General features: G+C 39.7%; 1 protein-coding gene across 3 annotated transcripts in view; it reads right to left on the reverse strand.

The window, feature by feature from the left end:
- The window catches only part of SGIP1 (SH3GL interacting endocytic adaptor 1), a 214661-nt gene extending 193856 nt beyond the window's left edge, over positions 1-20805 (reverse strand). For 2 of the 3 annotated variants that reach the window (XM_077776327.1, XM_077776325.1), the window contains exons 1-2: positions 20659-20729; positions 13052-13179 (exon numbers count right to left, since the gene is read on the reverse strand). In XM_077776327.1, the coding sequence (XP_077632453.1) occupies positions 13052-13179; positions 20659-20672 (142 nt within the window). In that variant the 5' untranslated portion in view covers positions 20673-20729. Of the gene's footprint in view, positions 1-13051; positions 13180-20658; positions 20730-20753 lie in introns of those variants that run through there. The other variant, XM_077776328.1, reaches the window with a different exon arrangement.
- Positions 20806-21492: the final 687 nt, after the last annotated feature.

A 21492-nucleotide genomic window follows, 5' to 3' on the forward strand; every position in this document is an offset into this window, starting at 1 on the left:
AACTAGTCCAAGACAGATCTCATTTGAACACACTTTAAAATGCATTTTAAATGGTCCCACTGCATATTCATTATTAGAAACAATATTTTTACCCAGTTTCACAAAATCCTATGTAGCTTTTCCCGTTCACATAAATGATTCATCAAATGAGGAAAGGTGTACATTCCTAGTATCCAGGAATGAAGAAAATCATTTGTATGCAGGAAGGGTGGAAGTTACTGGGAGTACAGGTAACTATAGTAGGGATGCATCCAGAAAGCCTTGTAGTAGGAGGTGGGCATGTTAAAACTGGTTAGCACCTTCAAACTTATTTAACCTAATGTGCATTTGGAAAGTGTCTAAGATATTCAACAGAACAACAGCCCTAATAGTACTTTATATTTATATGTAAATTTATTGCTTTTCAAAGTACTTTCACATTTATTTTGTGCTTTGATATTTACAACCAAATGAGAAAGGGCAGGGAAGCTCATTTGCCATTCCACAGATGGGAAAATAGAGAAGATGGTGACTTGCCCAAAATACTTTCAAAGAGGACATAAAAAATCAATTCCTACCCACCTGGCAAATTTTTGGCCTTGTCCTCATAGCTAATAAAGAATGGTGCCAGGAGATGTTAGAATTTTTTGAATTAAAATCAATTTCTCTTTCTACTACTTTGCTTTTTCTCCCCAATGTTAAATTGCTTGTCCAACGTCACTCAGTTGGCTGGAGCAGTGTCAGGACTAGAACCCAATGCAGAACTCCTACCACCTCACAGGGCTATCTTTTAAATGAAAATGAAGACTTCATGACCCACCATGTGACTCATTAATATGAGCCATTCTAGTTCAATATACAAATCAAGCTCCAACTAACAGTCTAAATGTCTGACAATATAAATTGTGATGCAACGGAATAGTCTACAACCCATAAAAATGATGCTTCTGGAGACTATTTCATGAGGATGATAATGAGTTAACATTTCCTGACTGAGCATTTACTCTCTACCAAATACTGTCTTTATGTATATTATATATCACATATATATTACATATTATAAAAATAATAATAACTATGTATAATATACTAAATTCATCTAATCTTTATTAGCCTTTTCAGATAGGGATTATCTCATACAGAAGAAGAAACTGAAGCACAAAGGGGCTAAATGATTTGCCTAAACTTACACAGCTGGCAAGTGTACAGAGGTCAAGATTTGCAACTGGGAAGTTTGCTTCCAGATCCTATACTCTTAACAAATGTACACACTGCCTAGGAGAGTGGTTATAATCTAATGTCAAGTGTAAAAGCAGTGTATGTCTGTGTGTGTGTATATATACACATGTATGCATACACATGTACAGATCAAATTGGGTTCTGTGACATAAATATTTGTTTTGCCTGTAAAACTATTAAGAGCTAACATTCACTGAGTGCTTACTTAATAAGCCAGGTAAATGCCAATTGAAGTCCATACATTATGTTACTTCATTCCCCCACAGTCTTATGCGGAAGGTGTTATTTCACCCTCTTGACTGCTAATATCACTGAGGCTTGTAGAGCCTCAGATTGTCCCCAAAGTCCATGTTTTACACTCACCAAATTGTTAGCAGTGGTTACTAATTCCATAATAATGAGATAATTGGTGATTTCAATGTCTTCTTTGTTATCTTCCTATTTTCTGAGTTTTTTACACTGAAACCTGGTCTCTTTTAAAATGAGAGAAAACAATTAAAGCAGTCAGGCAGACTGTGTGAGATACATAACTAGAGCAACTGCATGCTCCTGAACTAGAGTGTGGCTTTCAGCCAGAGTGACCCTAAGCAGAAGATGTGTGCTCTGGGGAGAGGAGAGGGTGCACAGTCCTGGGGGCTGCCTGGCATCCAGGAACCATACTGGAGCCTTCAATGCTCCCAACACAGTAACATTTCATACACCTTTACTACAGACCAAATTCTCTTCCTAATGTTTTGCATATATTAACTCCTATAATTCTCATGATAACCGTATATTGGGTGGCTTGCATATTTCCCCCCAAAATGCGATCCCTCAATAGCATTCATTCATTTACTCAATTTTTACTGAGCACTTACACATGCCACATTGAGAATACAAAATTGAATGAGACGCAGTCCTTGCTCTGGCAGAGTCCTTGGTTCTTGGGGGAGGAGCAAACAAGGTAGGTATAAGAACAGAAAATAGCAGCTATGATTTATTGGGAGTTACCTCAAGAATGCAGCATCAAACCCTACCTGCCAGCCAGATCTATGGATGTGAGACTTGCAGTACCAGTCCCCACAATCAAGTGAACCAGTTCCTTAAAAATATCTCTTTCTCCCTCTCTGTCTCTGTCTTTCTCTGTCCCTCTCCCTCATTCTTTCCCTTTCTCCTTCTGTCTCTCTTTCACTCTTTCCTTCCCTCTTAATCTATTGGTTCCGTATCTTTGGGGAACTTGCGGCTATAAGTGCCCTTTCTGGTTTAACCTTTAGGACCTCATGTGATTAAATTACCCATGAGAAAGTTAACTGTTATTATCACTTCCATTTTCCAGATGAACAAGCAGGGTCATCAGCTTCCCAAGGTCACCTACATGAGGTTTAACTTAGGTCATTCTGACTCCAGAGCCAGTGCTCTTAAACTTTCTGATATGAGGCTTTGGAGGGCAAGAACTGAGAGCTAAGTGAGCTCAGGGAGAACCTCACTTTTAATGTGGGGGGATGTGGGGTGGCTTCATGGAAGAAGGGCACTTCCGTTTAACCTTGAGTGATCAGAACAGACTGTGACCATGCAGAAGGGAAAGAAGAGCATATGCAAGGGAAAGAGATGGTCACGGAGCCCCCGTGTCTGGCTGGCACAGTGGGGTATGAGCAGATAAGGCAGCCTGCATATGAAAGTGTTAGACCGCACACTAGGGCATTTGCACTTCATCTTAGAAGCATGGGAATAATCAAAGGCAAGTGGGGAAAGTGATGTCTTTGATGGCTATTAGGAGCACGGATTGGAAGCACCAAAGTCTGATCGGGGTGGTAGCAGAGGATAAAAGGGAGAGAACCAAGATCTTTTAGGAGGAAGGAGAAATCAGGAGTGACTCCAAACACTCTGACTGTGGTTTGGCTACTTGGTAGACACAGTTATTTGAATTGCAGGAACAAGGAGGCTAAGAAAAACTTGGTGATTAGAGTCTATAGTACAGGAGTGAGGTCCTACCTGTTATAGGGCTTACAGACCATTTTCTATCACTGCTGCTATATGTGGTGCTGTGAGCAATTTTTTCACATGTCATTTTTCAGTGACCCACTAAGGGCATCTGTAAAGGTTGGCTGCACAGCAAGACCACCTGCATTCCAGGTTTAGTCATTATTTTTTTCAACTTTGGGAAACTGCTCATGGTAGGGAAAACAATATGATATCATCCCCTGTGTCAATTCAAACAACTGGCCAGAGGCAGCCTGGAATATGACGTTGAGATAAATGTTGATGCCAGAGAAAAAGATGGATGAGATTGATTGTGATGCCTTCCATGGTCAAGAAAGGGGTAGTGTAGCCCATGGACACCGAGAATGGAGGATGAAAAAATACACTAGTAATTAACAGTATGGTGAAGAGAGGAGAGAAATCTGTAAACCTATCTGCAAAAGAGGGTGCAGCAATAATCCACTTGAAAGGTAAAACAGCAAGCGGGAATGTCTAGTCACTGAATGCTAAGAACCACATGTAATAATCAAGCTGAGAGAGAATGACCTGAGAAAATAACTGGTGTATGCACCACACTTCTTCAAATGTTTTCCCATTTATTATCTCATTTGATCTTCACAATGAGTCTACGAGGTAGGAAACCGGCATTATTCCTACCTTACAAATGGGGATGCAGAGGCCAAAGCACTTCCAGAACTCACTCAAGGTCATAGAACTAGTCAGGAGATCCAGCCCCTTCAAGTCCTGGTTCTTCCCTCTACACAGCGCTGACTCATTGACATCAGATGCACGAGACACGGAAGCGCAGGAGAGAGCTATAAATGGCCACATTGTGTGTGTACTCAGTAGAGTGGTGGACCCTGGGGACACATTCATTTGTGTGTCTTTGGGCAGTCACCCAACCAGTCTCAGCACCTTTGAACGTGAAAGACACCATGGGTTCCCAGTCTTTGTCTATTCATATTTTTGGAATCATTACTTAAAAAAAAAAAAAAAAAAAACAACAACTTTGAATTCTTACAGAGAAAATAAAAATCTTTGGGTAAGTTATTTGGTTTTGGTCTCCTCAATTGCAAAATGAGGTTGGACCAGATTCTAGATTGGTTAATCTTCAATGGCAGCACACACCATCATGTCTTCCTGATATGGCCAAGGCTTTCACAGAATATCAGTGAACACCAAACTGTCCTTCTCCGGGAGAAAGGGCTTTTGTTCATAGTGGGAGCCAGGCTTTTTGATAAAGCATTGTGTAGAAGGTAAGCTGTGAAAGTTTAGCGTCCACTGGCTGGTTGATATCACATTTCCCTCCTCATCATAAAATTCTGGGAAACCAGGGAGTGTCACTGAAAGGGGATAAAACACTTCTGTGTTAGGTGACCTTCTTCAAGCTGATGGCTGATCTGAACGATGGTAACCTGCTCATAAAATTACTTTGCTTAATACTAAGCAAAAGATGGCTTTTGAAATACTGTTTCCAATCTAGTCAATCTTTTGTTTGCTTGTCAGCCAGAGACCCGGGCCAAACAATTTCAGGTATGAGCAGTTAAGAGTCAAGCATAGTAAATAAATGCTGGTTCTGCCACTCGAACAAGTCACTTAAAGTCACTGGGCCCTACTTTCCTCCTATTTGAAATAAAGGTAGTAATACCTATATCTTCCCACCATATAGGGATGATGTGAGAATAAAAAGCATATGTACATCAGTGTGTAAGAACATTGCACTGGACTCTAAGCTTCTGAGGACAGAGCCCACAGCTGCCTTTATCCCCATCTATCATATTCATAGTGCCTAGAATACCTGAAACTAAGAAAAACACTCCAGATTTATTGGCTGAATAACTGAAACATTTTGGGAAGTTTGAATTGTATGCAAATGTCACATAATCTTATGACAATGTCCTAAGTGAGTACAATATTTTACTCATTATACTGTTTGTTAAAGATATGTACCATGAGTCACTCTGCATGGTTCTTTTTAAAAATCCTAAAATACTAGTCTTGATTAAGAGAAGCAGTTGATATGAACAAAAAATAAAAATGAAGGTCTTTTGTATATAGTCACACATCTCTGAATTGATATGTGATTCTAATTCCAGAGTCACCTTTATCATGGGGCCATTTCTCTTGTGTGAAAATGTTCAAGCCTAAAGTTGGAGCTGAACACTCAGCTCTAACTTTGGGCTTGGAACCATGAGCTACGTACGGTAAGAGCAAGATATTCATCTGTTTACTTTAAATATGTGGAAAGAATGAGTCCAAGAAGCAGCCCAAAACCAGCATCAGAATGCCAGGCTTCTGAACTCCCACCTGTCACTAGACACGTGGATAACACAGGCTCATGGTGACTAATGCAAAAGGAAGCAGGCTTTCCTACCATTGAAGATTCACAAGTGTCTACTTGTGTATTACCTTTAAGTCCCTCTCTTGAACATCCCCTTCTTTATTCTAGCTGTTCTGCCCATATTCTGAGGCCTTTGCACATGTTTTTCTTCCTGCAGCTTTGGATTGTTCCTCCAAATAATTACATGGCCGCTCATTCCCTCTGCTCCTTCAAGTCTGTGCTTATATGGCTTCTCAGTGAGGCCGTCCATCACCTTATTTACCATGGCAACCCTATCAACCCCATCCTTCCATTACTTCCTCCATCCCCTCCCTCCACTCCATTCTTCTCCAAAGTTCTTATCCTCATCAAATGTACTCTGTGTTTCATTTTAGTTCCCATCCCTCCTGCACTAAACAGGAAGCTCCACATAGGCAGGACTTTGTTTCTGTTGTTCACCATTGAACCTCTAGCATGTAGAACAGGACTGAACACCTAGCATGCATTCATATAATTTCATGCAATTTCTGATGAATGCACAGACAGTAGTTCTATGTTAAGGGCTATCAATAAGGGTTGCAGAACTGCACTTTTGTCTTCCAATACTGTAAAGGTGCAAAACCAACTTATGGAATACATGCAAGGAGCAGCCGAGGAGAAGTATCCAACAAAAGGCAGATAGTAGTACACTGGAATTATTTTTGTGTTGGGGGCATGTATATTTTGAGATGGGAGGAAAAGGGGTCAATCATTCAATTTAAACCTTGGAGAGAGTAAGAACGGAGAATCCAAACTATTCAATGAATGCCAGAAATTCTTAGAGCTAGAAGTTCCAGAGGTAGGCAGATCAATTCTCTTATTTTGTTTGCAAGTAAACAGAACCGCGGGAAGTTGCAGCAACCTTTTCAAGGCACACAGCCAAACAGTCACAACACCTAAGATTCAAACCCATGTCTGACTTCTGGGTCCATGCTCTTTCTACCAAAAAAAAAAAAAATCCAAACTGCACAAATTCAACAAACACATTGAGTTTCCAAGACTAATGAATTCTCCAATCAGGAATAATTTGGCATTCAAAAATCTCATATACCATCACACACTTACACTGCTTGCACAAATATATCATACAACATTACACTCATTTATATTCATTTATTTATGCTTTGCCAAATTCCAAGTCAAACTCTAGCTCTAGGAGCCAGTATTTTCAGATTTGGTCATAAACCAGAGAAAAGCAGACTCCCCAGGAAGAGAAAGATGGGGTGGAAGAATGAGAGAAGAGGAGAAAGGAAAAGCAGAAATAAATGAGAGCAGAAGGGAGAAAAAGGAGGAAAAATATGTACAGCATATTGACAACACTGTTCCTGGGAATTTCTGGGAATTTCTTCGGATGGCGGTGCTATAACTTGTCTCTTTGCATTGTAAAATCATTTCTTTGGAGCTAATCACCAAAATAATTCGAGCTCCTGCATATATTTTCAAATGGACTATTTCTTTTCTTTTGCTTCTCAAAATGTATTACCCGTGCCTCACAATATCCCACTCCAAATACATTGTTTTTCTTATTTCATGTTTATTCTCCATCCAGAAAACAAATTTGCGCATTTATTTTTCCTACATCCACTATAATGTCCCAAATAATACCTTACAGTGTACCATATGAAGTCACTGGAGTCATTTACATCTAGTTTTACTCACTTATTCAATAAATATACACACTAAGTGTCCACTGTGTGTCAAGAACTAAGGATAAGGAGATGAATATGATAGACCAGATTCCTGCCTTTGTGGAGCTTACCTCTCACTGAGAAATTCAGCCCATACACCATTAAATAACCATGAATCATAAATACATCTCTGAGGAGAGAGGGCAGACTGGGATGTCCTCAGTGGCCCAGGTTGCGTGTTTGAGAGCTTGGGATGGCAGGATGGTTGGGAAGACTTCCCGAGAAGGTGGCAATTTTTCTAGGACCCCAAGAAAATCGGTCACTCCATGAATTGGCAAAATAGTGTTCTAGGCAGAGCAAAAGTCCTGAGGCAGGAAAGCATTTGTTCTAAACACTCTGAGAGTGGCAGTAAGGCATTCAATGAGCTTGGAGAGGCACAGCAGGCCATAGCGTGCAGCTACCTGTAAGCAATGAATTTTAACAGAAATGAGAAGAGAGAGAAGTTTTTTTAAACAAAGAAGTCACAAGATAAAAGATATTTAAATAAAGATTCTAAATATCTTCATGACATTCTGTGTATACAGTTAAATGGTATATATCCTTCAAGAAAGGGGACTGACCCCTCTCCAAGTCTAAAGCTCCATCCCCAGCAGCCCTCTCCCTCTAAGCAAACCATCCCTGTGCCCACAGAAATATTTGTTAGTCAGTATAGACACCGGTTAGACCCAACACCTCTGCCACACACCCTACCTTCTCCTTAAAGCGATCCTGCCCTTTCCATACCCGCCAGTTCCTGTCTATCTCTGATCTCCTCCTTATTATTCCTCAGGGACTTTTTCAGACACATGAGCCCAAATCCCTTAGAATTCTTTAAATGTTTTCTCACTTTCAACTCCTATACCATCATCTCAGTAAATTCTCTCTCCCTTTATTAACTCCATTTGTGAGTTTACATAATGAAAGTAATCACAGTTTACCAGCAGTATATACAATAAAATTGAATTGAGAAAAGGTAAGCCACAAGTATGGAGGTAAAGTTGAACATAATTGAAAATCCAGTGTCATGTCTCTAAAACTTCTGAAAATATACCTAAAAACTACCTTCAGATTTTCTCTCCATCTCACTGTCCTCTAATTGGANTTAATTCAATTGTTCTCTTCTGACTACTTGCTGTAGTAATGGTACTGTTCTTCACACATTTCACTGCAAATATTTAGTATTTCAACTAGATAATGGGTTAATAGCCTTTGAAGGACTAGTGTAGGAATTTAATCATCATATATATACCATTATTCCTATGGGAAAACTTGTTTCAAGCGAGCAATTCATAAACAAACTTTCAGGAACAAAAATATTGTGATCTGGTGACTTCCTGCAATTTGTTTATCTGAAACATGGATAATGCATGTGTCAAATCCAACAGAAAGATTTATCCAGAGTCTTCTAGAATGGTTTACCTAAGATAACTTTTTTAAAACTGCATATTCTTTGTAGCGACTTAAAGTTGATCTCTGGAATTGAATGGGAACTTAGTCATATAAGAAGGTCCTTTCTAACACAGAGCCTTGAGGAAGGAGAGAAATTACGTAAACGATGGCCCACGTATTAGAATCTCATATGCATGCTTAAGATTTTCCAAAATAACTTCACTATTTCTGGGAAGTTAGGAGAATTCCCTTTAAAACTTCTCAGTTAACTAGAAAATGAATAGTTCCAGCTTAAAAATGCTTTGTTCTTTTTTTGATCACATCAAAGAATTTTCCAAATAAATAAAACTCTATTTCTAGACGGAGGAGAAAAAAAAAAACAAAAAAAAAACTCTAAGGTTCATTGCAACAAACAGAAGTTCAATTAATCTAGCATTGTTCAAAATTGTCTAGACAATAATTTGGGGGATAAAAGGCAATAATGAGGAATTAAAAGGCATGGTCCTGTGAGTATTCATATTTAAAAGAGAGAGAGAGACAGAATATGTCACAAAAGAAATCGAGTCCTAGTTTTCAATTAGGTTAAGATGCCCATCTTGATACAAATTTAAAAACAGTCCCTATTAAGATGTTATGAAGGGTCAAAAATATGAGCTTTGTTGTTAAATAAATTCTCAACTCCATCTATGATAATTCACGAAAAACGTGTAATAATTATGTCTTCTGAGGTAAATATGCTGGTGGCAAAACAGTCAGGTGACAATGTAGGCTCACTCTTTTTCCTCTAAAATTCAAGAAGGTAATATATATATGACATAATAAAGAACTCTAATTCATTTTATACCATTTATTAGAACTTGAATTGACTTAAAAAAACATGAACTTGCATTCAAATTCCATTCTGCCATTTTCCTGCCTCAAAATATTATTTTTTTATTTTTGCAATTTAGAAAAAGGACACCAAAACTATTGCATGCAGAACGCACTTATTCACAGGTTATTGTGAATAGTAAATATAATGAAACTTATTAAATCAATTATATCCAGTCAGCCCTTAACAATAGGCTTGTTAATCTTAAAAATTGTTATACTGGATGAAAGCATTGGTGCCTCAAAATGTATCCTTCCAGTACAGTACTTAAGAGCCCGACCAGGGAACTAAAAACAAGTATTTTTGGTGCAGTTCTTCAAGACAAGGGACAACTTCCCAGGCTGCCCTACAAGTAAACAGACATCCTAAGAAACCTTGACTTAGCTTCACTTACCTTGGAAGGGGTAGCTAAAATGGCATTTTCAAGCTTTAATAATAATATGTGAAAACAACAGAATCTTTGAAGAGCTGCACAAATCACATAGACGGCATTGTCAGCTTAACCCATGCATGTGCCTTTAAGCATATAACTCCCTGTCCTCACCCTCCTTCCCTTCACATTCATACCACATAAGGCTCCATATCATGTGGCATACTTTAGGAAAGACACAACTCAATACCAACTACTGCCAAAAAATAAAGACTGCAGGAATAAACGAATCAAATATAAAATTAGAATGCATGTTTCTAAATAAAAATATTTGAAAGGAATCGTGGGGCCATAAACTAGTGGTAACATGTTGGAGGTCCCTGCAGAATTATTTCACTACCTTGTATGATGTTAGTATCACTGGGGAGGTAGTAACGTTCCTCATCTACGACCAGAATTTTGCATAGGCATTGAATGAATGGAGCTCATATCTTGTTCCATCAAAACAAGAACACAAAACTAAACTATGAGCCATTCTGAAGACTATTTGTTTACGCCTGTTTTACACAAAGTAGAGAAGTGGCTTTGAAAAGTTGCCATGGCCATGGTTTTCCTGAGCAGCAGACTAACAGACTTTGGTGAATATAGAAATATATATATATATATACACACAATGTAAATGTAGGCTCTTTCCCTTTCTTAATAATGTACATGTGTTGATGACTACATGTGTGTGTAAAACAGTGTGTGTGTGTGTGTGCGTGTGTATATGTGTTTGTGTGAGACATGTACTAATTGAGGAGAGACATCATTTTAACTATCTTACTGTTGGGTGACACATTCTCAGAGCCCACTGAGGTTTCAGCAGAAGGCTTCCATGATGGAATTTTAGGGTGACTTTTAGGGGGTTCCTTATCTTTCCAAGGTTATTGTGATAGATAGAACAGGCTAACTTCCTCTAGGGGTGAATTAAGTGTATATAATAACTGCGATGCCACATCTTCAGAATAAGAGCTATTTGGAGGGATGAAATTCTGGGATGAAATATCAGAAACATGCACATATTGCCAAAAAGACTGGCAACTAAGTGGAAATGCTATTGCTAGGCAAACTGATTGCTGGTTAAAACTCCTACCTGCCTTTCTAAGGTCAGGAACCATTAAGATAATAAGACTTGAAAAGCATTTAAGTAGGAACTGTGGGTAGATATAAATTACTAGTTTCATGTAAATTTTGAAGCCAATGGTAACACTTGTCCATTTTCGTTTGCAGGGATCTGATGGAAGACAACTGCATCCATAATGTCACCTCTAATTCAAAACAGTGCTAAAAAAACATCCTTCATTAGATAAATCTGGCAAAACCAGAGCAATAGTGCTAATTCAGCTTCTACACACGTCTTTGTTACAGTTCTCATTTCAGTTTAGGCTGCTCAGATAAGCTTATCATAGGGCTCTGAACTGACAATCTGGGATGGCACAATAGACAATATTTCCAGGAGAGTCATTAATGAGCATCAATAAATGCGACTTCCTTCAAAAAGGATGCTTGAACTCCATAGTTTGTAAAGTAAGAAGTAAAAATGAATGATCTTCCACTTCCGTGTGTAAGATGCAAACCTAATCAGAATGTATGCAGATTTGTTTTTAAGAGATGCTACCACTGAAATTTAGCTGGAGAAATAGAGTGCCTCTGTAGACAAGATTTTTTTTTTTTCTGAAGAGGGTAATCCACCTGAGTTTACATTGAAAAGTGTATCACTAATATACTTTGTCCTACCTTGTTATTCAAAGATTAAATTCATTTGGAATTAATGAAAATGATTTAATCTTAGAGCATTCATAATTTCAGTTTATTTAGACCTGTATTTTAAAGAACTAGCTTGAGAGCCCTTTGCAAAAAGACGAGGCTTCATAATAAAACGATACCCAATCTCTCTTCTAAGGCTATTTTCTAAAATCTGTGGGCCATGGCTGTAGAATTCTTCACTCCCCTGAATTACATTAACAATTTTTGACATGATGACAGAAAGAGTGAAAAGAATTCATTTCTGCCAAATAAGTGCAGGCTACACCACTGCTTTTTGAAACCATCCTCCTCTGATTCCATTTTGGTAAATTTCTAAGGAATGTTTAAAATCTGTAGGACAGACCTTGGCTTTAAGAGGTGGCCTCTCTGCCATTTTCATGGCTGATTTGAGACCTATTATGCACTCGATTCTGCATTGTGAAATCCAGGCTGGGGACAAATTTCTGCCTGTCATCTTAGGAAAGGCCAGGAGTTTTGCACCATCCTGTAGTGTGAAAACAAAATCAAAGCCCGGGTAGAGCTGCCTGCTTCTTTCTTAATCAGCTTGCTGCTTTTTTGAGGCAACCTTTGCTGTCACTATCTCAGGCTTGGAAGGGTAATTTAGCAGAATAAAATCTAGTTTAAACAACATCTCCCCGGGGAAAGTTCCTTCTTATACTCAATCCTGAACACAAAAAGGTAATCAGTAAGTAATCATTTGGAGCCTGGCTAAGAATCATTGCACGAGAATGCATTTAGGAAGCACAACATTCTTTTTTTAAACTGATAAGACCCTGAACCCAGGGCTAAGAGGCCCAGATATTTTCCTCATTTTGCTCATTCTGTTGCAATGACATCCCCATATAACTATAGTTTATGGACCAAATTTGCTGCACCTCTCACCCCAACAATAAGACGTAAATTCCAGAGATAAAAATATCTTACAAAAATTAAGAAACATTTTTTAACAGTTCACTGTAAATGACAGCATGGATAGCCCAGTCAATGACCTCTCCTATCTAATGTCAATTTCAGAAAACAAGTTTCCATTGTAAATGTTTAATCAGTGTAGTCCAAGGAACCCTGAGCAGAAAACCTTATCTTCTCTCCCAACTTATTTGCTCTGCAAGCTTTCTTAGCTCTATCTCAGCTCCCTGGAAGCACTTTAGGGTTTTTTGTTTTTTGTTTTTTTTCCCCCTCTCTCTCAAACGAGCTGCGAGCTCTGTAGGTTCTGAGCTAAACAGAAGCCTTGTGGTTTGATTCCATTAGTCTGAGCCCTGGTCCGCTGCAAGCAAACTGCAGCATTTCTGCTTGCAAATCCTGGCAACCAGGTTCTAGAGCAGCCACAGACACAGGCTGCACACATTCTTCAACGCTGTTCTGCCCAAACCGTGCGTGAAGCCAGTCAACCACAGCAGAAAGCATCCTACCTTCCATCATGGTGGCAGAATTGCATTCCTTAATTTCCAAGGAGTCTGAAAAAATACAGGAGGATACGATTCCAGGTCCCAGCTGAGTCCTCACGACGCTGCTGCCGAGAGGTCTGCTCCGTCCACTGCTGAAGCCAAATGAGACAAGTGTTAACCCCAAAGATAGGCCATGGATGCTGCTGGTGCTGCTTCACCTACAGGCTCCCAGGAAGATGCTGCGAGAGAAAGGGAGAGGAACGGCAAGCCGGCCGAGCTGCACCGCCTGCGCTGCCTCGGCCAATCCCTTCAGCTCTGGACCGCGTCACATGGTAGCCAGCCTGCATCTCCTGACACAATACCCCGGGAGAGCACACAGAACCTATTTTCCGTCCCTATTCCCCTCCACCCCCACCCCTCCCGCTTGTCACCCAACGCACAGCCCCTTCCCCACCTGGTGACGCACTTCCCCGCCCCTCCTCTTCGTCTTCTTAAGCCTATTGCAGCGGCTGGGTACCCGAGATTAATTATCAGACGTTGCCACCTTAACGGGGGACTCGGGCATGAAAGGAGCACCTAAGTGGCTCTCTGAGGAGAGGATTTTTTTTTTAAAGAAAAACTTCTTAATGATTCCCTGCAATCTGAGGTCTTAGCCGCACACTTTTAAGCTTCTATTCCCGTCTCCTTTTGCCCTGAAGGAATCCCACCTTCCCAAATATTAATGTCTGTGGCCTCCACACACGTCCGTGAGTCTGTCTGTCTGTCTGTCTGTCTCTCTCTCCAACCTCTCCCGCCTCTCCCTCTCTCTCTCTCTTTCAAGAGAGAAAAATCAGTCCGGCTGACGTCACATTATAAGCAATTATCCCCAAAAGGATGATGCAGAAGAAATTTCATCCCAGCTGCCTTCAACAGAGCCAGGGAATTAATCGCGCATGACATGCCCAAGGGCTGGGAACTGTCATTAAAACAAAGAAACAAAAGAACCCACCCGAGCGGGGCTCTGGAATCAAACTGGCAACGCTTGAGATCATTTCTGGGGCGGGAGGCGGGAGAGAGGGCAGCAGGCAGGGCGGCCGAGCCCGCGCNCCTCCTTCCCCAGGTGGAGCCGGGCCGTGCCGCCCACCGCAGGCCCTGTGAGAAACCAACTTTCTTCTAAAGGACACCGCTTTTCGCCCCGCGCCTCCGGCATCTGTAACCGCCTTGAGCCCTTTCGTTCGCCCGGGTGGAAATCCGGAGGGAAGCTGTGGTGCCGGCTTCTGGCCGCAGGGGTGGGTGGAGCCCAGGGTTTTGCTGCTTCCAGGGATGGGATCTGGGTGCCCGCCGGGCTGCTGCCTAAGTGGGAAGGGTTACGGCACCCGGCCTGCTTGGGCTGAGAATCTGTCACCTGACAGGTCCCCAAGGGCCCCGGGAGCCTTTCCGAAGGCCTCGGGCCCTGGGGTCCGGCGAGCTTCGGTTCCCTTCAAGCAGGCTCTGACAGCTAAGGAAGAAGCAGGCGGCGACACGTGGGACGGAGGAGGAGGAGGGGAGTTCAGAAGAAAGGGAAACTCGACTGTAGAACTCTAGGGGACAACAGCAGAAGTGGTCATTTCTCCAATCTAGCACCAGGATTGGGAGAAAAGCCGTAACATCACAGAGCAATGATGAGCATCAGATGCAAGACCTTTAAGAAGTAAGATGCACGACACGATCAGTGTTGAATCTCTATTATTATTATTAATCATGTATGTTATAAACATACCCACAAACTCTTAATATTGCTTAGCCCTTGAAATAGTCTAGCTCTTTCTACCAGAGCAAATACGAGGGATTGCTGGCTAAAAACTATGGAAGAAAATATAACTCAAAAAGCTGACCGGAGGGCATACGGGCAGTTAAAACAAACAAATGAAAAACCAAAAACTGCAATTTCACAGCAACTTAGAAGTTTTAAAAACTCCTCGTTCTCCCTAAGGACACATATTTCAATGGTCTTGAAATTTCAAAACAACACTCTCCAGGGAGGCACAAATACTTGTGACTTTTTCATTATATCTATAAGGACATCAAATTTTAAAAGAGAAGAGTTACGAAGTAAAACCTGTATTGAGTACAACTTACACTGTTTTGAAAACTGCATGAAAAAGATTCATTGGTGTATGTGCATTTAGCCAATTTTTTTTTTTGTAGTGGTTAAGAACATGGATAAATGTTGGCATCAAACAGACTGGGATCAAGTTCTGTCTCTGGCACTTAATGAGTTCTGTGATCCTGTACAAGTTATGTAACTCCCTGTGCCTCACAGTTTCCTTATCTGTGAAGTGGAGATAAAAATAACATCAAGTTCATAGGGCTATAAATAGCAGTAATAACAAATCTTTATTAATTACTTACTATGTGCCAAACAGTATTCTAAATACCTTGCCGGTAAATTACTTAGTATTGTGTCTGGAGTATAATAAACCCCCCATGTTAGCTTTTTTATATTAGTGCTATTACTACCAAAGGGCTGCCAGAGGCATCAGAGAAGGTTGCAGCTGAGAGTTATACCACATGCACAGAGAACAACGTAGTGGTAGACAAGGTGATGCATCCAGGGGTATAACATGTGGAGCGTTCTGAGGTTCCAAGGGACAGGTGACTGGAAGAAGGATTGAAAACAAAGGAGGTTAGGGAAGGTCCACTTTCAAAGGTGGAAGTTTAGAGTTCAGAAAAAATGGACTGGACTTGGAGTGGCAGTTCTAAATAAAAGACGGAGTTCTAAGTAAGAAAAATGGCTCAGATAAAATCTGGAAGTAAATGCAAGCACTGAGGTGTGGGGATTATTGTCAGAGAAATAAGGGACCAAGAGAACCAGAGAAACTCGGGCTGCCTGCTTCCTCTCACCCAGTGTACATTTTGCGGTGCATTAGAGCAAACTCCTCAGATACACTTAGTATGGACGCATATCGGTTTTGTTTTAGGCATACAACAAGGCAGCTAGGTAGAGACAGAAAGACAGTTCAAAGACTTTTTTGTCAGTGGGGTGTTTACAGGAAAAAGAAGTGTCCAGATAGAATTGTCAGAGAAGGACCGAGAAAGGGATGTGTAGTTAAAGGTGGTAAGACTAGTCCCAAACTTGGTTAAACTTTGTGCAACTTTATTACCAACTGTAAGTGCCAATTGCTAATTACCAACAATAAGAACACCTGAAGAACAAAATTCTGCTTCAAATAAAAAATTGCTCAAGTATGTTATCAGAACAGATTAAGCATCTTAATTCTGCCTTCTCACAGGTTTTTGGGAAAAAAAGTTTTTTTCTCAAGAACAAAAATACCACATTATACAGTGGCTCAAATTTTATGATTTCCTAGTACAGTTTTTGCTTACCAACAAGCACAAAGAGCAATTTTTAGCTGCTGTAATAATGGAATATTTTTTGCAAATTTTAAATGGATGTCAGAGGGCCTGTGGAAAAGGTTGGTTAAATTACTAACTTGCATCAGAGTGCAGGGACTGCCTAGGAATTTATTCCAGGATGATGAGCATGTGCCCAGATCATACCAGGTGCTCAGTGCCTGCACCAGTCCGAGCCCCAAAACTTCACTGCTGAAGTCACTAGACACTTAATTTTTTTTCCTGAAATAACATTTGTGTGGTGGTGATGTCCCATTACATATGTTTTTTTGGAATCAAATCCTATTGTATTATTACTATAAAAGTCTAATTTCTTCCCAGTTTCCCAATTTTAGTGTTTGGGGGGAAATCTGTTTGTAGTTCACAAAGAGAAAGAAAATCAGGAGAACTGAGTAACAAAGGGAGGAAGAAAAAAATTAACATAGATGCAATGTTTAATAAATAGATATATATGTATGTATAGACATATCAATATGGATATACAAATATAGATATATCTCCAAGATAGTTATCTTAGGGTGGCATTTGATTCTGTCCCTCTTCTGTTCCCACTGAGGCAATTCAATGAATATAGAAGAGAAAATATTGTCCAAGTCCCAGAAATCAACACTGCAAGAGTTAGATTTCCATGGAGTGAAAGGGCTAAGTATATATACATACACTTAGAGAGAGAGAGAGAGAGAGAGAATGACAGAGAGAGAAAGCCCATACTCATCATACTCTTGGTTAGAATGAAAAATGCCAGATGGAACTGACATGGTCAAAGGGGGCTTTATTTGGGCAGCTCATAGAATTACATAAAGGATTGCACAGCTGAGAGAAAGCAAGAACTAGAATGTTCCAGGAAACTCTTACCAGAACCAAGTAGTCACAACTCTGTTTCTCTCAGCATGTCAGCTTGTGTTCTCTTATTAGATTTTCCCCCTGTAATCTGAGAGCTGGCCATTTAAATCCATTAAACTCACATCTTCACAGCCTGATGATTCAAGACCTACTTCCAAAAAACTTCCGGAGCAGGGCTCTAACTGACCTGGCTTGGCTCATTGTTCACCCTTTGGACCAATCAATGGGACCAGGTTGGTGAGTTATCATGCTGGACACATTTACACCAAAATGGGTTTACACTGAACTTCATCACATGCCCACCACACTGTGACTAAACGTGGGGAGGAGGTACGCAAATTTCTATGACAAACAACCCTTAATAGTAGGAACCCCCTATATAATTGGAGGGGTAGAAAAGACATTGTCAAAGAAAGAAGGAGCACTATTACCAAAATAACTATGGGGAGAGCAACTGAAAGAAAAGCTGTCTACAAGAGACATTACTCAGTTCAGCTAAGATAAAACTTACAAAAGGATTCATGATCCAGAGGGACTCAGAATGCCACATTAATCTCATTCAGCATACTTGAGAGGTTCATCATATATTCTCACTTGCTGCATCCTGAGAAAAGCTGCAGACCCCATAGTCACCCTCCTCTCTGCGGGAGAGGTGGGGAAGGGGGAAGCGGACCCTACTTCTTGGACTGCTTATCCCAAATATGAGACATGCCCTGGTATGCTTACCATTCACTGGTCTATCCCTGCCCAGACCTCCTGGAATACTGAAGGACTGCATATCAGGAGTACTGCTTAATTTGACCTACATGGATAAAGATAAGCAATAAAGGCTGAGTACATGAGAAGAGTCAGTAGCTTCAAAAGTGGAAGAAAGTAAACAATTACAGCTCAGTAAAGTAGCGGAAGCACCCAGAGGAAATGTAGAAAACTGGAAAGGCATTTAAAAACCCTATTTTTTTTTTTTTTGCTTTTGCTATAATTTTTGGGGTATAGCAACAATAAATAAGATCAGAGTGCTATGTTAAAAGAGCATACTGAGGGCCATAAAGAGTGCATGAAAGTAGTAAAAACATTCTCATTAAAAATGTTTGAATGCTATAGCTGTAATCAGTGATATAATGGGTATTGCCCAGTGACAATATGCTTGAAGCACAGACCCACAGCAAAAATAACTGGCCCAAGCCCAGAGGAATTCTTTTCCTCTTTGAAGAATCGGTTAATCCAGATGCAACTTGAGCAGCTCAAGAAACTAGAGAAAGATAAAGTTCCAAAAATCATTTTAAGAATTATAAAATCTGATGAAATTAATAAAAAGAGAAACTATAGTTCATTCTTATTCCTGAATATCACGCAAAATTTTTAGATAAAATAGCAGCAAACAAAATCCAGCTTGTCAAAAATATTATATATATACATATATATACATGTATGTGTGTATGTATATATATGTACATACGTACATATATACATGTATATCACAATAAGTTAGACTGTTCTAGGGGTAAGAAAAAAATAGCTCAACATTTTAAAAATCTATAAATATAATTCACAATATTAAGTTACAGTTGCTGAAAAAATAGTTGATAAATTTTATATTACTCATTAAATAAATAAAAACCCTGGAGCGCCTGGGTGACTCAATTGGTTAAGCTTCTGACTCTTGATTTCAGCTCAGGTCATGAACTCACGGTTTGTGGGTTGGAGCCCCTGTCAGGCTCTGCACTGTCAGTGCAGAAACTGCTTAGATTCTCTGTCACCCTCTCTCTCTGCCCCTACCCTGCTCATTCTCTCTCTCTCTTCCTCTTTCTCTCTCCTTTCTCAAAACAAATAAACCTTTGAAAAATAAATAAAATAAAATAAAAACCTTACTGACAACAAAAGAAATAAAAACTTCCTTAGAATGATAGAATACACAAGTCTTTTCCCCAAATCTATCATCTTATTCAATGGAGACACAATGAAACAACTTTATTAAAACCAGGAATAAGACTTAAGTGTTTTTTATCATCATTGTTATGTAATATTTAGTCCTGTTCTCTGGATGCTGGCTAGAAAAGTTAGGAATAAAAATTTATAAAATTGTGTCAGAAGCAGTGATACGTCTATCACCCCATTTTCTCTATCTGGATATACAAGAAACTATATCTGTTGGCCTTTCTCACATCTGGGTGAAGTTATATGGCTAAATTAAGGCAATGGAATTTTCCAGCCCTAGCCTTTGCAAACATCCTACACATACTCCTGACCTCTTTATCCCTCCCAAATGGTAAGTACCTACTTGATCTATATTGGTTTTTGAATGTGCAAGAAATAAACCTTCATTGTGTCAATCGCTATAAAATTTACATATAGTGCGTATATAAATATTTACATATGTTTACATGTTGTGTCTATAGCCTTTTATGAATGATATAATAAAAATACATATGTTTTAGAAGAGCTAGAGGAAGAGTAATCTAAACAGAGGAAAGTGTAGAGGCCATCGAAAGGGAAAGAACGATGTATGTTCTAGAATCTAGAATTATACTATCTAGTCACTAGCTACATGTGGCTATTTAGCACTTAAAACATGCCTAGCCTGAACTGAGATGTGATCTAAGTATCAAAATGCACACCAGACTCCAAAGAGGGTACAAAAAGAGAATCTAAAATACCTCATTAATAATGTTTATATTGATTTTATGTTGAAATAATATTTTATATATTTGATTAAATAAAATGTGCACTTGGAAAGTTTAAATTATAGCTGTGGTTCACATTTATAGCTCACATTATACTTCCATTGGACAGTGACAGCAAACCAACCCAATAAACATTGTGGGCAAGGGATGTGGAGTGTTATGTGCCAGTGGTATATATCACTTCCACATTCACATTCATTCATTTCTTCATCCAACAAAGATATGTTAAGAATTGTCTCTGCCCAGGAACTTTAAGGCTTTGGGACACAAAGATGAAAACGTCGCAATCCTTTCAAGAAGCTTATTGCACAGGGGAGGAAGCAGATGAGAAAACCAAGAATTAAACATAGATTTATAAATGTTCTGAGGTAAGATGACACAAAAGAGGAACAGCTGGGGTAGAGAGGAAGCAAAGTTTGTGAGAAGAGATGTTGCTTGAGTTGCTTTTTCAAAGACAAATAAGATGCTCTTACAGACCTGTCCTAATCCAGCCCTACTGCCATCCTTATCTTTCCTCAGCCTCAATTTCCCCTTCAGTAGCCCTTTCAATGTCCTGGACTTCCTCTTCTATGGTCAATAAAAATGCCTATAGTCTAACTGAGGCAACTGAGGCAACTGAGGTTGCCTAACCTCAGTCCTGGTTTTCCTTTAATGGCATATTTTGTCTTTCTTCTATATCTACTCTATGGGAGGCCATCTCCCTCTCCCATATCCTACCCTTCATCCCCAACTCACTAGGTGAAGAGCATTTTCTTAGTTCCCCATTTCAACCTCTGTGTCAATCACTTGCTGCCATGACCACAAAATCTTTTAGAATCCATCTCGCTTACTTTTTTCCATTTTGGTTGTTTCTCTTTTGACCAACCCTAAACCAACTCCAGGTTAAACTTTTATCTATGACTTCAGCAACTATATCATAATCCTCTTTACCTCACCACCTGGCCTCATTATTCATGACTTCAGCATCCCTTCCATGATCCAACATGCCTGCTTCACAGTTGCTTGACTTTCTCAATGCCGATGATCTTCATTTCCATTAAGTCTTAGGCATTAAAAATATAACCACATTTTGGACTTCATCTTTATTTATCCTTAATATTTCACACTGTATATTTCCTTGGCTTCTGAACTATTTATCTGCCCTTCACCACCCTTCCCATATCACACATATGCCTTAACACATCCTAAATCTACATTTGCTTCTTATTGTGGTTCCTAGGGCTGAGATCTTCCTTATTCATTTCTCATAGCTGTGGGAATAAAATCTGTGCTTATGTGTTAAAGTGAGGGGGGGGGTCTTTGAAAGCAAACCCTCTTTCAAACCACAATACTTGCCCCATTTTGCTCTAGCCATTCTCTCCTTGAACTCACCTAACCTGAAATGCCTACTTTTATTTCTGTAATGCCATGCTTTTTTCAATGTCAAACTCAAATCCTCTCCAGGAAATCAAGCACATGGATCTTCCATTCTCTTAACTCCTACTACATGTTGCACATCAGCTTCCAATTACATAGCTTGTCATCACCTAATTATTTTGTGTCTATTAGTTATTACCTAAAAAAGTCTAT

The sequence above is a fragment of the Crocuta crocuta genome, unplaced genomic scaffold (genome assembly GCF_008692635.1).
Source record: "Crocuta crocuta isolate KB4526 unplaced genomic scaffold, BGI_CrCroc_1.0 scaffold17, whole genome shotgun sequence".
NCBI lineage: Eukaryota > Metazoa > Chordata > Mammalia > Carnivora > Hyaenidae > Crocuta > Crocuta crocuta.